Source organism: Anabrus simplex, chromosome 4 (assembly GCF_040414725.1).
Source record: "Anabrus simplex isolate iqAnaSimp1 chromosome 4, ASM4041472v1, whole genome shotgun sequence".
Lineage (NCBI taxonomy): Eukaryota > Metazoa > Arthropoda > Insecta > Orthoptera > Tettigoniidae > Anabrus > Anabrus simplex.
The window spans coordinates 40,014,414-40,032,360 of NC_090268.1; the positions used below are offsets into that span (position 1 = coordinate 40,014,414).

At 38.5% G+C, this 17,947-nt stretch overlaps 1 protein-coding gene across 1 annotated transcript in view; it reads left to right on the top strand.

The window, feature by feature from the left end:
* The window catches only part of roq (roquin), a 255,087-nt gene that overhangs the window by 175,027 nt on the left and 62,113 nt on the right, over nucleotides 1-17,947 (top strand). The window contains exon 14 of the mRNA XM_067145048.2: nucleotides 12,406-12,568. Coding sequence (XP_067001149.1) covers nucleotides 12,406-12,568 — 163 coding nt within the window. The remainder of the gene's footprint in view (nucleotides 1-12,405; nucleotides 12,569-17,947) is intronic.

The window sequence follows — 17,947 nt, forward strand, 5'->3', positions numbered from 1 at the left end:
TTACAAAATGTTTGGAAGACAAGTACAAGAATTTGCCCCTCCCACGTTAATGCTGAAAAGTGAGGATGGGAAAACGACACATAATGACAAGGAAAATACCGAAACCATGGCAAAAGCATTCATTAAACTTTTGAATTGTGAAAAACCCCAGGAACTTTTAGCAATTAATACAGACATGCCCATCGAAACCCCCAACAATCCAAGAGGTGGAAACAGCACTCTGAGAGTTGAAAAATTATAATGCATGCGGGTAAGACCACGTTTTTGCAGAAATGTGGAAATATGCTGGTGATACAGTTTGAACATTCTAACACATGGCCCTGACAAAAATCTGGATAACAGAAAAGTTCCCTGAACATTGGACTACAGCCATAATCCACCCAGTCCGCAAGAAAGGAGATAAAAGCAATCCAGGTACAGTAGAACTTCGATAATTCGAAATCGGTTAATTCAAAATCTCGCCTAATTCGAAGCAGCTCTTGTTCCCGGAAATATGAGGTACGGTTTTGCATGTTATTTAAATCGTTTAATTGGAAATACTGATAATTTGTAATTCGAAGAACAATGTCTGTCCCGTTACCGAAATTCAAACTTATAATTTGAAACTGCCTTTACATTTTGAAAAAAAAAAGTATTTTACAGAGTAATTTAAATTCAAAATTTCTCCGCTTCATGAAAGAACACGCCTTCCGGAACGTGAAGGGGTAACTTTGCGCACTTTCACCTACTTCGGCGTGTCTACAGTGTGCTTCATATCCGCTATGTTCGAGCGTAATCGTAATTATTTTGTATTCAGCGTTTTTAGAAATGCCACAATATCACGTAGCAGACAGCGTGCGGAGAGGTAGAATCTGAACACTGGCGATGCCGAGCTGACAGTTGGCGAAAATGCGTGGCTTATAGCCTACAATTAAATTGTACGCAACAAACAATATTGTCAATGCCGATGAAACTGCATTGTTTGTGGTTTTTTTTTTTTTTTTTAATGCTGAGGCCAAACGGACTTATAGTTTTAAAGGAGAGAATTGCCAGCCGGGAAATGTTCTGTGTTGGTATGCAGTGCACATTGCACACAGAAGCGAGACTTCCTTCCCCTGTTATAGGAAAGTTCGAAAAGCCATGATGTTTTAAGGACGTCGAGCATTTTCCATGCCCGTAGAAGGCATCTAAAAATGCAGATGGTACAGTAATCCAAAAGGTAAAACATTTGCACTGGAGAGCCAGCATAATTTTTCCTCGTCTTTGAATTGTGTTTTTCTTCCTTTCGTTGCGCAAGGTTATGTTTGTCATTGTTTTATACAAGTGCATTATTTGAATAATCTAAATGCCCTTGTTGGATGAATTTCTGAAATAGTATTTTCCATGGATTTGAAAAGTTTAAACTGAGAATCAAGGTGATTGCATTCATTTATGTGTCTTAGAAGTGCCATGGCGGGAAATTGTTTAAGTACAGTCACTGTACTGTTGTAATGTGGATGGAAGCGAGAATTTTTCTCCCCTCGTCATAAGAAAGTTCAATAAGCCGCGATGTTTTAAGGGCATCGGGTACATTCGGTGCAAGCACAACAATCTGAAATGGACACAGTACAGTAATCCAATGAATAAAGCACTTACACAGGGGAACCAGTTTGGATTTCTCCTCATCTTTGAATCATGTTTTCTCTCTTTTGAATTTCATTGCATGAGGTTATGTTTGCCGGTGAGTTATCCAAGTGCATTATTTGAATACTGTAAATGCACCTTGTTGGATACATTTTGGCAATAGTTTTTTCCATGGCATTTGAGAGCTTTGAACTGTGAATCAAGGTTAATTGCATGCAGTAACAGGTCTTAGAATATACGGTGATGCTGCAAGGGTTTTACTGTAATTATAGAGGTATCTCTCTCTCTTAGACTGCATATACAAGATTTTCTCCAGAATCCTATACAGGAGGATCAAAGAGCATCTAGAGGAAGAATTAGGTGAATACCAAGGAGGCTTCAGATCTTGGAGAAGCTGTGCAGAACAAATCATCACTTTAAAATTAGCCATAGCATATTACAAGAAGCAAAACAAACCTCTTGCAATATCTTTCATGGACTTTAGAAAAGCTTACGACTCTATCCATAAACATTCAATGTTGAAAATTTTAAGAAATTTTGGGCTCCATCCAAAATTAATCAAATTGATAGAACTCACCTTAACCAACACTAAATCAAAAGTCAAGTACAGAGGGGAATTCTCTGAGCCATTCATCATAAAAACAGGCTTAAGACAAGGAGATTGCTGGTCACCACTGCTGTTCAACTGTGCCCTGGAATATATAATGAGAGAATGGTACAAGATTAACCTAAAGAACATCTGAATTGGAAGACCCAAAGACAACATGAGTTTAAATTGCCTAGCATTTGCCGATGACCTTGCTTCTTGTCCAACAATATTCAGGAAACCAGACAACAAGTTATATCACTACAGGAAATAGCACAGAAAATTGGTCTTGCAATATCTTTTTAAAAGACAGTAATCATAGATGTGAAGCTTCCACGCTGTGAAGAATTATTTAGTTTAATTTCCGGGTTGAACCGTGTTGTAGTTGTCTATATATCACGTACGTCAGCCAGAAAGACTAGGATATAAAAGACAAGGTCAGGGCCACTCTAGTAGTGTAAATTGCTGCCTGGGAGACTGATTACCTCGGATCGATTGTTAAGACATTTCTCCAAGGAACAAGGAAAATGAACAGGAACAAGGAAAATGAACGCGTTAAGCGAGAAAACGTACTACTGAATACACGACTAAAAACTATCCAACAGGGATATGGAAACACTAGATACGATTCTCCGACATAAGGGGATTTTACGTCGTATATCCATGGGTACAGAGAAACTCTATTTATTCCGCTGGGGCTTATAACATAACAATAGTGCACCAAAAAGTGTTAAAAATATCAAACAACAAATATGAAAACATTTGAATGGGGATCATGTAAATATCGAAGTATTATTGCAGATCATACTTTCTAAAACAAATGTTAGAGAAAGCCTTTTATTTCGGACCAGTGGGTTACTACACATTATTTTTCTGGTCACACACTTACGCATTCAATTGGAGGTTATATACAGCCATGTGCGACTGCAACAGAATGACTTTGGCCGCCATTTTGAATCAAACTAAACTTTGACCGACCAAGATCGATTCAAATGATCGATAATACCAATATAAATGGTCTGTTATTGGACATTATAAATTTTCCAGCTAACTCATTCCTGGTTGCCAGCGTTTCGCCCCCGTGTGCTAGGCTGGGCTCATCAGTTGGTACCTAGCACGCCTACCAAGACGCTGGCTAGTGCATACCGTGGAGGCCACTGCGTAGGCTAATTGTAGCCACCGGCAGTGCCAATGCACCATGAGAGACTTTGTCTCATTACCAAAAATTGATGCCTGCTTAGCCATCAGACGATATAGATGTTGATTCCCAAAGGGAATCTGAAATATTTGTTCCGGATGAGTAAATTTATAATACCAATATAAATGGTCCGTTATTGGACATTATAAATTTTCCAGCTAACTCATTCCTGGTTGCCAGTGTTTAATGAGTTAGCTGGAAAATTTATAATGTCCAATAACAACAATTTATATTGGTATTATAAATTTACTCATTCGGAACAAATATTTCAGATTCCCTTTGGGAATAAACATCTATATCATCAAATGATCGAGTCGAAACTGGAAGGTGCGAGTTTCAACATTCCGCCAACTCTGTGTGCTTAAAAATGTAGATGCCAGTCGACTTGCTGGCAAACTTTAATTTTGTCTTCTTCATTAGTAAGGAATTTCACGACTTTTTCCGCATCCATAATTAGGCTATCACACCACACCACACTGGCCAACTTCACACAGTTATGTTCCAGATGTAGGCTATCGCGCTGAACCCTTGAACTTACCATTCCATCGTTGGTCGGCCACAGCTGCTTCAGTAGAGCATTATCGAACTCTTAAATCTTGGGGTCGTAGTGGGAATAATTCGGTCACGATCTTAACCAAATGATGGGGTTCAGAAGAGAGTCTAACTACTTGAAATGAGGAGCAAATATGTGCTTACTAACTTTTATTGAATCAATTAACTGCACAAAAAAATTATTTAATATAAAATCATTGATCAAAAAAAATTTATTATTTAATGTTTCAAACGCAGTCATATTGCATGGCGTTAGTTTTATTAGTTACAGTTTTGAAGAATTTTCTTCGGAGAAAAGTAGAAATATCATTGATTAGTAGACAGCGAAAACTAGAAAAGTGAAAGAAAACCTGAAAATCGGTCACCTATTGATCCAAACGATAACTGAGAATTAATCCGCACGATCCGTGGAAAATCTGACCTTCAACAAATAAGAGTTCCAGATTTACTCTTAATTAAGGTTATCCACCAGTGAAATACCCTGTCGGATTTGCAAACACCCACAGAATGGACCCTTCATCGAACCCAATTGACTATCAGTTGCTTTGGATAGGTTGCGAAATATTATTGGAAAGCATGGTGTTCACAACAAGTTAACAGCAGCATTCACAATTGAAAATAAAATTCCACTATGTATTGTCATCTCGTGACACCCTTAAGTTATAAAATAATCCCGATGCTGAAACGTGCATCACCCAAACAGCTGTTCAGAAGGAACCAACAACAACACGATCCGAGAGGATCTTATGTTACATTGTTCTGAAGAAAAAAAACTGCGAAATGCAGGAAACACTTATTCATCACGCATTTAGAAGAGATGCCAAACACTGAAGTTAAATAAAAAGTGGCAAATCACTTGGAAAATATTATTACAAAACCAACTTTCAGGTTATAAACGGTTACGTTAAGTTTAATAAAATTACAAGTCCACATAGTAAATCAAAATTTTAGGAGTTCTTTCCTTTACAACAACAACAACAACAACTACCATTACAGATCCATCTACTTATTGGTTGTCCCACCAAACTAGCTACAAAGTTATCGATCGACCACAATCAACTATTATATAAAAATTAAAGAACGACAAAAATTGAAAATAAAATATGTTACCAGCTGACAAATCAAACCCGCATTCGTAACTCAAGTCTCACATAAATAAATGTCAGCACGCACACTAGCAAAGCAGTCGGACGTCTGAACAACAAAACAATTAAGTCCGTAAATAAAATAAAATACTGAAGTTCAATGAACTCAAACACGTGTGGCACACTGCAATAAATATTCCACCATTAGCTCAGTACCCAATATTGGACAACCCTCACGTTCATGCCACTAGTGGTTCCATAATCTTAGGTAAACACCTTCCAGCTAGTAAGGGTTGTGCCAAGACATGGCCTCAATATTACTTAGCTAACACTCTTCGCATGCATACACTACTGCAGACACTACCATCGCTGAAGTCACTTTGCAAAAACACCTAATCTAAGACATTAGTATATACAGCCAACACCCTAAACCTATCGTCGGGCCTACCTAATGTACTGTATACACACCCTAACACTAACCTCTATGGACACACACCTACCTTCCTAAACCTATCGTTGAGTGTAGACTGGGACGTCTCATCATCAGTGTACTCCTAGGATAACATGCGACGTCCTAAATCTAATGTCGAGCGGAAATTGGGTTGTCTAGGCTTCCTCTAGAATGTCAGGCGAAATCGTAACTTCAAACACACTCTTAGATATTTTAGCGGGAAACCAATTACAAGTGATGTCGAAACTAATAGCACACAATGAAACAAATCTTGCCACCGAATGAACGCAAGTTGGGAAATTCAACTAAGTCCCTATCTCGTTAATAAATGTGAAATTGAAAATGAATAACATATGGCAAGTAATCCACAATTCAAACACGATCTCGACCTACGTAATGAAGTTTGGAAAAATAATAATGACTTTCAACACTCGTCTAACATTACGTGAATATCGCCAAAACAGTAATCATCACCACCGCAAAAATCCACACTGTAATTCTAGGGTGATGTCCACAAATCGCCTACTATCTCATTATTCCAAATATCCATATCCATTAACTATCCAGTGAAGCGAAATTCAATGACTACACAGCCAAACTATTGCTTTAAGAACATTCAATATCTCATCCCACAATGTTTCCGATTTAATGATAAATTATTGTCTCGTAATTTATGAAATTTTCCGAGTGGAAATTTGTTATAACAGTCAAATAACACCAACCGTGTATTCAGAATGCTCTTCTACCCTTGAGGTCGTATAATATAATATAATATACATAATGCTGACTTTACATAAACTAGTCACTTGGATTTAACTGCCAAGAGTTACAATCTTCAACAGAAATTGCTTTTCACTGGGGATCTTAACTTGAAATCATAATGTGCGTCAGAGAGCACTCGTTTCGACCCAACCTTCACCAGGTCAGCTGTTCCGGATTGTTAGCATAATATGCTACAACCTGCCTCAGAAATATCACATTTAATATACAGCCTGTCTCAAAAATTCTTCGCCATCAGCAAATACAGCCTGTCTCAAAAATTCATCCTCATCGCCTCTCACGGCGGTATTACACATGAAATCCAGGCTTCCTCATCATCTTCAACATCTATACAACTCTTATCTCAACATATCATTCATGCACAATGCATTTCTTCTGTTTCAAGACTTTTCAAACCTCAATCCTCTCGTGACAAACAACTTTTATGAAAATCCTTTTTCATTTTTTTTTTGCTACAACTTTTGGACCTCAGGAATACAACACACCGTGATTTCCCATATCACCGACATACACAATGTCACAAAATTTAACTTCCCACGAATAAAAACATGACTTTATCAGACTTCACTGGATTTCGAGACAAACGCACACCTTATTGAACATATCTGTTAAATACATTTTTAACATAGAAAAACTTTATCCCGCAGTAATTATTATTATTATTATTATTATTATTATTATTCTGACAAAATTTTCTGACCTCTTATGATATTCGAAATTAAGACATTCACCACAACTACATTATCGTTGTCACCTTCCTAATTTTACTCAATTTGAAGAATATCTCAAAGAATATTAACACATTATTTAAACTTCACATTTTATAGTTTCTCAACATCAATTTTACAGCCCTGAAGAGTTTCACACGACGACCAGAAATATAACACATTCGCCTGATCATTATTAAATATCAATTCGACACCCACACTAAAAATTTATTGGGACAAACAAATTCCAACTACAACATTGATAAAAATATAGTTACAGGCCTGTAATCATAACCACCTTGGAGATTCTTGGCTGCATTTAGCCAGCTGACCTCGTGCTTAGCCTTCCATGGCTACATTTGACGTCATCTTCTTATATATATTACTTAAGCTAAACAGATTTTACACTTGGTGTCGATTAACACCGCAAATACCGCACTTTCATCGCGTTTAACATGCGACAAGCACGCTTCTCAAGAGGCGACTGCCTCAGTTTTCCCAGGACCCTGCTGTCGTTCACACTAATGCTAGCCAGGTGTTCCAAACAGATAAGAAAATCAGACCTTGCGGCAAGCCTCCAGACTTCCCTTTTGACAAATATTAAACGCACATAATTGTAATGCAGAGAGAAACTCAGCTATGTATTTTAACCAAGTCTCTTAACCTTCAAAGTTTTCATCAGCGGCAGTTCAGGATAATTTCTATCACCTTCTACTTTAATATTCTACTCGTACCATTGACACGAATATGTAACAAGTTACTTTGAGAACAAAACCTCTCACTTTCTTGCAGACGAATGACGTGGGCTTCGGCGTTCAATCAGACAGTGTGTAAAATAGGCGAAGGGAGGTTACTTTTATACGCTCTGGGAGGGACGCCACCATCTCCACGAGGCTCGGTTATGCAATCTGCTAATTCCACATCCACTGGACCAATTTTCTTGAAATTTATTCCATAACTTCAGACAGACTTACAATTTGTTATGGTGTTAATTTCATATTTTTCCCATAATTGCAACAGGCATAATGAATTATTTCTGCCCTGGAGTTTCGCGGCTTTTTCTTCAGGAAATGACCTTGCCACGTGTCGCAGAATCCGCGAGCAGGGCGCACTCTCCTCCAGGCTTAACTGCATTTATATTTACCCTGGGGATTCTATCTTCACATACGGTTTATAAATAATTTAGATCCTTTATTCCTGGATTTACCATGTTGCCAAAATCTCTCGTTATAAAGGATTTCTCGAAATTGACAAAATATTCATTACTCGAGGTCCACCGAAGTATCCCAGCATTTCTCGAACTCGCGCCTCGCTTGTCACGGAGAGTTCGTTCCTACGAGACAGAGAGGCTCTTGAAATAAAAAACATGGCTACTCTCAAAAAAGTTGTTTGTAGCTGAAATAAATATTTGGAATTAAAAAAAATGTTTTTCATCGTAGAATTATGGGTTCAGCGCGACAAATATTCACTACCCGTCACTGTACAACTAAACACGAAATACATTTCTAACTTCTGAATGGAGTGCAAATTACCAGCACAAACAGGCTCATTGTGTTATTCTGCAGTTTCACTGCTAACCGGCAAGCAAAACTGAGCATTTCTGAGGCTAATGGCTTGCTCTCCGAAGGTGCAATTTATCCCGGTGAAGTTCAAGAATTCAAGGCCTTTTCCAGTTATCGCGCATTTGCAGCGAGCGCTCTTACCAAAGTTGGAAATCATGTTCCTTCCACAAAGAATGACAAATAACATATTCAGGGCTAAGAAAAATGTGATCGTACTAAACGGTAATATCGAAAATTCGTTACATGTTAAGTGGGGTATTTTTATATAGATTCAGTACAACGAGAATTGAGACTTCGAATTTACTACTTGCAAAGCTGGAAAACGAGTTAATGAGGAACGCACTAACGAGGTCTCACTGAATTTTACACAAATACCAATAATAATAAATACCTTTGTACAGTTCCTAAAAAAAAGCACACAAATGTTTAATGGTCCAGTAGTATTTTTGGTATTTATTGCCTTCAAAAAAATAATGTTATAGAGGTTGCTTGATATTTTTTTTTTTTTTTTTTTTTTTTTTTTAACACTAACAGCAAACTGCTCCATTGTTGCTTCATCAGCATCACTGGCACTTATCACAGAGTCCAACTCAGCTACAACGGCAAGTACATCCTTTTTCAACGGAATAGTTGTTGCTTGTACTGTAAATTTATCTTGTTCAGCATCAGCTGGAGCTGCAACTCCATCCTCCTCTGGCATCATATGATCACAGGTGATCAACATGGCAGGATTCCGCTCTGCTGAAGTAGTCTTTGCACTGTGGACATCGATGTATTCAGTGAAAGTTGTACCAACATCAGACTTTTGCTGGAACTCCTCCCATTCACCTTCATCGTAGCCTTCTTCTTCTTCTTATTATTATTATTAGGAACTAATTCGTGATTGTCGATGAAGGGATAACGTCCCAGGCAACCGTCACACTCCGCATAGTATCTGTCATGTTCTACTTGTGTATTTCTTGTGCCACAATATTTCTAGCTACTTCATGGAGAAAGTAACACACTTATTGCTTTCTGAAGGCATGTTTCAGAACGGAAAGGATACCTTGATCTAGGGGCTATTGTCCAGCAGAAAAGCAAGATGCCCGTGTTTTAAGATTAAATTGTGTTTGTATTAAGTGCACTAGTCTAACGACAGAAGTATATTTGTATCCTGGCATGCCATTTTGCACTCAGGGTACACAAGCTTGTCTTGTACTTGCACAGAATGTGCCTTATGCCCTTAAAACATTGTGGCGTATCGAACTTTCCTATAACGATGGGATGAAGTCTCACTTCTGCTTGCATCGCAACAGAGGAGAAAAGTGACCCTATCCTTGTACAATTTCCCCCCATTCTTTCCTTTAAAACTATAAGTCTGTTTGGGCTCAGCATTAAAAAACAATGCAGCTTCATCAGCATTGAAAATATACAGTAGTTCGGTGCCTATGAATTGATGATAAGAACCACACTTTCTCGTTAACTGTCGGTATTCATGGATTCTGCTTATCTGCACACTGCCTGACACATGATATTGTGGCATTTCTTAAACACTAAAGCCACCCATTTGAACACTGAAAGTCCAGTTCCATCTTCAACGTCAGTTTATTCGTGTTCCCCTTAATAACCTCGCCATCAGTGGGAATACTGTTTGCTTGAACATGCCGAAACCACTCAAACAATTCAACTTCCAAAACAGTGTGTTTAGTTCCTCGAGTGAGTAATTGCTTTTTGACAATTTGAACCATGCTGTATAAGTATAGGAAAAGCGAAGAAACATCTCTTTCCAGATAAGCGTAAGTTTCTTCCCTATTTCTATACTTACACGGCTTTCTTTTAATCCTACCCTTATCCCGCATCAAGACTGAAGATCTGTCAAGATGGCTTTGCCTAAGATACAGTTCCAACATTTGCATGGTGTGAAAATGGGAAGCCATGGAAAACCATCTTCAGGGCTGCTGATGGTGGGAATCAAACATGCAAGCTCACAGCTACGGAACCCTAACTGCACAGCCAACTTGCTTGGTAGCGCCTATGTTATACAAAAACTGATGCCTCACTATGACAAGTACCTAAACAAAGGTGGAAAAGTATTTCGCAAGTATGTATACTCAACCGCACAAAGATTAGCTGGTAAATAAATAGCCAGTGACCAAAGCAATGGAATACTACCACCTGCATAATATGTTCATCCTATTTCAAACAAAAGGGTTTTGAAAGAAAGTCATCTTCTACGATAGCCAATTTTGGAAGTTATTAAAGAAACTATTTAGAATAGTTTATGTTGGGTCCAACTTGTCAATACACTTTTAATGATTGAAAGTTATTTTATCATACATTTTTCAGGAAAAATATCCGTTCCCTCCATCAATGATGAATGTGTATTGACAAGGTGGACCCAACATTAACTATTTTAAATAATTTTCTTAATAGATTCAGACAAGTCACTACAGGATCAAATACCAATTATGGTTAAGTTTATCAACAGGCCAATTTTTTTGTGATTGAGTGTACATAAAAAAGAACTGATTTGGACATATTAGAAAGAAGTCCGAAGAGTTTATTTGGATCATGGTATTGTATGGAAGTGAGATAAGTTCACAAAAACTGTTGTGGGTAGAAAGATAATTGAAGCCATGGAAATGTGTTACCAAAGAATGATGAAGTGAGCATGAGTATATGGGATCACAGTGTAAAAGGTGTTGCATCAAAATGTTGAGAGGAGAGCAATATGTTAAAATTTGATCAATAGAAGATATCATTAGTGAGTGAGTGGCTGCGTGGTTTGGGTCACATAGCTGTCAGTTTGCATTCAGGACATAGTGGATTCAAACTTCACTGTTGACAGCCCTGAAGATGGTTTTCTGTGGTTCCCCATTTTCACACCAGGCAAATACTGGGGCTGTACCTTAATCAAGGCCATGGCCGATTTCTTTCCACTCCTAGTTCTGTCCTGTCCCATCGTTACCCTAAGAGCTGTCAGTGTCGGTGCGATGTAAAACTAATTGTAATATATATAATTCAATAAGTGACACCTTAAAACATGTAAGAATTTTATAGATCAAGGTATGAATATGACAAATTGGAATAGGTGTAGGCTGCTATAATAGTTAAATTGGAATGAGGAGGTTAGCCCATCGTATGGTACGTCAAGTGCTGCATTTAGCCTAGTCTAACAACAAACAGTAGCAACAATTTGAAAGCAAAAGGAAAATGACATTATCCCACTACTTAAGCATTTTATACCTACATCTAAAACTATTTAAATATTTTATTGAACTTTTTTCTCGGACACAAGAAAAGGCATCCATTGTTACAGATCAGGTGGTGTGTTAGAAGGGGGGGTTGTAACTGTTCAGAGATCCAGTGTTCAAGATCTGACTCTCAACTCCAAGCACCCAGCGAGTGGGGTTTTCTGACTTCTCTCATTTGCACCCGTTCCTCATTTTAGGCCCCTTTTCCAAATCTATCCCTGAAGTAATAACCCAGGCAGCACAGCAAGACTGCATTAGCTCTTTCTAAGAATTGCTAAGATACACAACCAATTCTACATAAAACAATAATATGATGGAGCAATGAAGATGCAGCTAATACCAAGAAAACTGGAATATAAATATTGCCTTGAACACTAGAATTATGAAGTGGAATATCATATAGTTTACTAAGAATACAACTCATTCACACAGGAAAAGTACCCCAAACCCTTCTCTGGGATATTTATATTGTCATCCCAAACGTTAAGTTCATATTAGTAAATATGTTAGAAAAATCTATGAACCTTCATGAGAATTCCTTTTTGGTTAAATACAAAGATAGAGTAGGAATAAGTGTTCTTTTGAAACAAAATTGTAGCAATTGCTTGAAATGTGCAGATGGAACATGATGAAATATTGTGTTGTTTAGGGTATCCTACTGCTCTTCCCTCATCTGCTTTGGCAGGAAGTCATCACATTGTAGCACCTCCCTCGGCTGGGTTGGGAGATGGCTACATCACCATTGGCCATGGTATCCTTGATCCTCCACAGTTATTTGTTCAGAATAGAACTGCAGATCGTTCTTCAGATGAGTAAGTTGAAATGTATGAAAGGTTTTAAGCTTTTTTTTAAACCATGAAATACTTGATAGTAATTACTTTTTTCAAGTGGAATCTTTGCTCATGTTATCTCCTGTCTTCCTTCCCCGTGTACTCCTTCCCGTTCTCCTTGACATGTGCATATTCAGTTTCCTTTGCCTCGGCTGAAAACAGGCTTAAGCGACTTCCTACCAGTGACAACAAATCAACGAATTGAGTTCAATTACGTGAATGTGTAGTGGGTCAAAATGCATGTATGTGGGCATCAGTCTGTATTAATATATTTTGTTTCTCCATCTTTCTTCAACTATTTTGGTTAAATGTTGTTGGACTGCAAATTTTATTCTTTCCCTGCACAGATATGATGCAAAGTTTGCTTAACATTGCAGTAGGAATCTGTACTTCAAAGTACCTTTGGTTTTCCTAATATTCTTATCCTATTTGGCTTAATCGTATCGTAAGCAACTGTTTGAAATACCAAGGGCTCTACCCTTTCCTGTCGTTGGTCATGTTTCGTATTACGAGATTTGACATGCTACAGTGAACTTTTTATCCTGAAGCATGTTTTCCACCGTCTGATCATTTGTTGTTTTTCTCTGCACTTGTACATTTTCTTATCTCTGCAGACGTATGGGTGAAAAGACTATTTTGAATTTTAATCATGTTTGCTTAAATTGCTACGTTGTTACTGTTATTTTACTGGGTTTTATTTATAAAACATTCTTTATTGATATCAGATGAGTGAAGCAGTACAACATTAGCAACATCTTACTTCCTCAGGTTTATTGTTTCACTTTTTTGTTCTCCATCTTCATTTTCCCCCTCTAATTCCGTATGCTTGGACATTTTCAGAAGGGGGAGAATTATGGTTTCTTCCTCCCCTAAGAAATATGGCAAATAACTGGAAAGGATTTATCTCCTGGAATATACAATAAAAGCTGTGGAAAATAGATTTTAATATATTTATAGTCCAATTAATATTTGCATCCGTGATAGCCCAAAGGAAGGAATAAAATACACAGCCCAAAAAGTGTGTTTAACCAAGGTAATTACGAGAAACTGAAGAAATAGAACAAAACTGCAGATCGCTCTTCTTATATATAAACTTTTACTCACCAGCACATTCTTAACATCTATTCACTCCAACCTCACTCATTCGCTGCCTGGCCAATGCATTCTCATATTTCCCTCTGGTGGGCAGTTGGCTTAGCCTGCCGTAGGTGGAAAAGAAGGAAACTACCTAATGAAAAAAATTAACACTTCTCTATAGTGTGATCAGAAGGAATGCATGGAAAAGAAATGTCCCAAATCCTGGAACATTCCAAATTATATAGAGAGTGTATTTCAAAATATCAGAGTGTAAATGAATTAGATTCACTTAAAACTTCCTAATACTATTTCATTCCCTCAACTCCTCACACAAAAATTTGGGTGCGTCATCAAAAGATTATAGTTCTACTTTGAAAGCAGTGTTATTGGTTCATATGTAATAAGCAGTTTTATTTTGATTGCCATTGATGCTTTCATGGCCCGTACTTATAGACATGATACTGTATAGGCTTCTGCGAAACGTAAAGAATTTCACCTTATATTCTTGACACGGCATAAGCCCAAAAGCCTATACAGTATCATGTCTATAGTTTAATTTTTTTAATATTTTAAGTTTTTTTAAAATCTATATTTCCTACTCTTCAGCTCTTATGAAACAAACTCTTTAAGTTTTTTTCCTAATCTGAAAAACCTGAGGATGTAATATTCTATTTCCATGCATTTCTTCAAATTTTCCCTTGTAGTTTGGAAGTTTACTTTGTGTCCTGGATAACTTCAGGACATTGACTAGAAAGCCGCCACCACCACCACCACCACCACCACCACCACCACCAGTTTTAACTAAATACTTTTAATCCACAGCATATTTTTGTGTTCTTTTTCTTTTGGCATTGTCATATACATTTGTTTGTCTGTCTGTCTGCTTGCTTGCTTACTGACTGTCTATCTGACCCTCCCTCCTTCCCACCCATCCACTTACTTACTTACTTGCTTGCTTACTTACTTACTTACTTACTTTACTTACTTACTTATCATGTATGGCTTTATTTTGCCTTGTTTTCAAAATTTAGTATGTACCGGTATAGTGTTGAAAAGAATTTGTATTGATTTAGTAGGAACCATACTGACACAGTGATGTAGCCACTTCATTCCTAATCAGAATGGCGTTTTCATTATTATCAGCATACTTTAGCAGGAAGCCCATGTGATCTTCAATCTTGAGTTATTGGCCAAGGCCTAACTTGAGCCTGGGTGTTCTGCTGAACTCAAGGAACCATGGGAAGGTGACTTGGAAAAAATTATTATATGTATTATAATGGTGGCAAGGCAGGAAGTATGTGTTGAAAGTAGCTAGCAAGTAATGTGAACTACAAAATGGCAGAGATCCTCAGACCAAACAGGAAATAGCCTAAAGGTACATGAAAGAGGAGTGCTACAGGTGTACAAAGTATCTACTAACAGACATCAGTGTAAAAAGTGAATTTTGTCATAAAAACTCAGAAGTGATGTCAGGTAAGTAAAATTATATATCACTCATCAAGACAGAAAACTCTGATGATATAAGAAATTAAAAATCTTAATTGCAACAGAAATGGACGAATATTCTAAGCCATCGCACGAAATGACCCATACAGGATAGAAAGGCATAGATGTAATAAGTGTTGACAGACATTTACAACTATTGCACAAGTTGATCCAGACATGGAAAAGGAAATACGATGTATAGCTGCAATAGAAGCAAGCAGCCATGCACAGAATTTGTACAATACAAACTAACTACATATGTAAGCATGTTATTTTAAAATATGCTGATTCCTGGCCTTTTCATGGCCTGTTAGATTGCTGGGAAACAGCAAATATAAAGCTACTGTAGATAGAGGGGCACTGTCAAATGATGAGAATAACTGCAATGTCCTATGCGGTAGCTGTAGGAGTTAATTCTAATGACACAGGGGTGGAATGCTACAAAAGATGTAGGAAGTAGTGACATGCAGCTCTAAAGAAATCTAGTAGTTCGTTTACTCTGGATATGTAAGGACTGCAGAGAAGACATTACTCATTGAAAGCACAAAAGAAGTATTGAAAGAGACATGGAACAAGTTAACAGGAATGAAAGAACGAATCCAAAACATAATTGCTGTGAAAGTAGAAAAAAACCATGAGAAAGAATAATCAGATGACTCATAAAAACAAAGGAGAAAAGAAACTTCTACCAAGCTCGATAGCTGCAGTCGCTTAAGTGCGGCCAGTATCCAGTAATCGGGAGATAGTGGGTTCGAGCCCTGCTGTTGGCAGCCCTGAAGATGGTTTTCCGTGGTTTCGCATTTTCATACCCGCCAAATGCCGGGGCTTTACCTTAATTAAGGCCACGGCCGCTTCCTTCCAATCCCTAGGCCTTTCCAATCCCATCGTCGCCGTAAGACATATCTGTGTCGGTGCAACGTAAAGCAAATAACAAAAAAAGAAAAGAAGAAACTTCCATCAGTCCCACCAATCGAAAAAGAGACTTAATTTTCTGTTACTGCAAACTCAGAAATCACTAAGTCATTCAAAGTCGTGGAGAAACAATATACAAAGGCAAATAATATTATGATAGCCTCAAAAGTGGAAGAACATAATGATATAATAAAATTCTTCCGGGCTGTTATGCCGTGGTCCACTCCTCTCGCTTCTCCCAGACGTTTCGACTACTGCTGCGGTAGTCATCTTCTGTGGCGTCGTGTAGATACGCTCTCCTGTATCCCGCTGGCGACTGCAAAAGTTGTTTGGGAAGCAGCTGTATTTATATGTAAGTGTGTGGCCTCCAATTGGTTCGCGCTGTGCAAACCGACATCTGATTGACTATCTGAAAGCACGACCTCCGATTGGGTCGCGCCGAGCAGCTTGACGTTTGGTTGGTTATCTAAGCATGCGACCTCTGATTGGTTCGCGCCGGGCATGGATTCTGACTGGGTCGCTCCGAGAAGTCTGTCGTCTGATTGGATCTCGGAGTGCACGACCACCGATTGGGTCGTGCCGAGCAATGGAACCTCTGGTTGGTTGACTGTAATGTCCCTGATCTTATTAAACTTCGGCCGTACGTTATATAAAGGGGTGTACCAGGCCTTGCTGAGTTTCAGTCCTTCCTCCTTTCTATTAAAGTTATCCGGATGTTTATGTATTTCGATAGCTTCCCTGTAGAGACGGGCGTGAAAGTGGGATGTTGTGGCCAGTATGTCAGTATCCTCGTAACGGATCTCATGATTTCCGTCAAGGAGTGCATGCTCCGCTACTGCTGATTTGTCGTATTGCCCCAAGCGACAATTCCTTTTGTACTCCGTCAGGCGAGTATTGACACTTCTGCCAGTCGTGCCAATATAAACAGCTCCACAGCTGCACGGTATCCTATAGACCCCAGTAGATGTTAAAGGGTCACGTGGATCTTTGGCAGAACGTAACATGTTTCGTAGCTGTTGGGTCGGCTGAAAAATGGTTTTAACTTCGTGACGTTCAAGGAGCCTTCCAATACGATCCGTGACGTCCCGTATATACGGCAAATAAGCGATACCTTTCTTCCTGGGTTCTTCTCGCTTACTATTCGCTGGCTGTCTTCTGGGGTGGAGTGCTCTCCTGACCTCTTGTACCGTGTAGCCATTGGTTTGTAAGGCTAGATCAAGATGCCGTAGTTCCTTCTCGATGTACTCTGGTTCACAGACACGAAGGGCGCGATCCACCAAAGTCTTCATCATGGCGCGCTTCTGCCCAGGATGATGATTCGAATTTTTGTTTAAATATCGGTCTGTGTGTGTTGGTTTTCGGTATACTTGATGCCCTAGGGATCCATCATTATTATCATATATTATCATATTATTATCATATTATCAATATTATCATATTAGCAGCTGACAAAGGTAATGCTACTGTTATCTTGAACACCGTGGATTATGAACATAAGATCAAAGAACTTCTTGATCCATCGATCTACAAAAAACTTCCCCGTGACCCGACTATGAGTATCCTGCGCAAGACCAATACTCTGATTAAGAAATCTTCTATTTCACCAGAAGAACAGAAGAAGCTGAAGAAATCAGAAGCCCTGTGTCCAAGACTATATGGTCTTCCTAAGGTCCATAAGCCAGACGTCCCTCTTCGTCCCATCGTTAGTACCATTGGCTCTCCAACTTATGAAGTCGCAAAATATTTAAGCAATTTACTGAAACCTTACGTAGGGACTAAGGACTCACACATCAGAGACTCGGCCCATTTCATAAACAGATTGCGACACTTACGAGTCCAGCCGGGGGATATACTTGTTAGTTTTGACGTCGTCTCGCTGTTCACTAT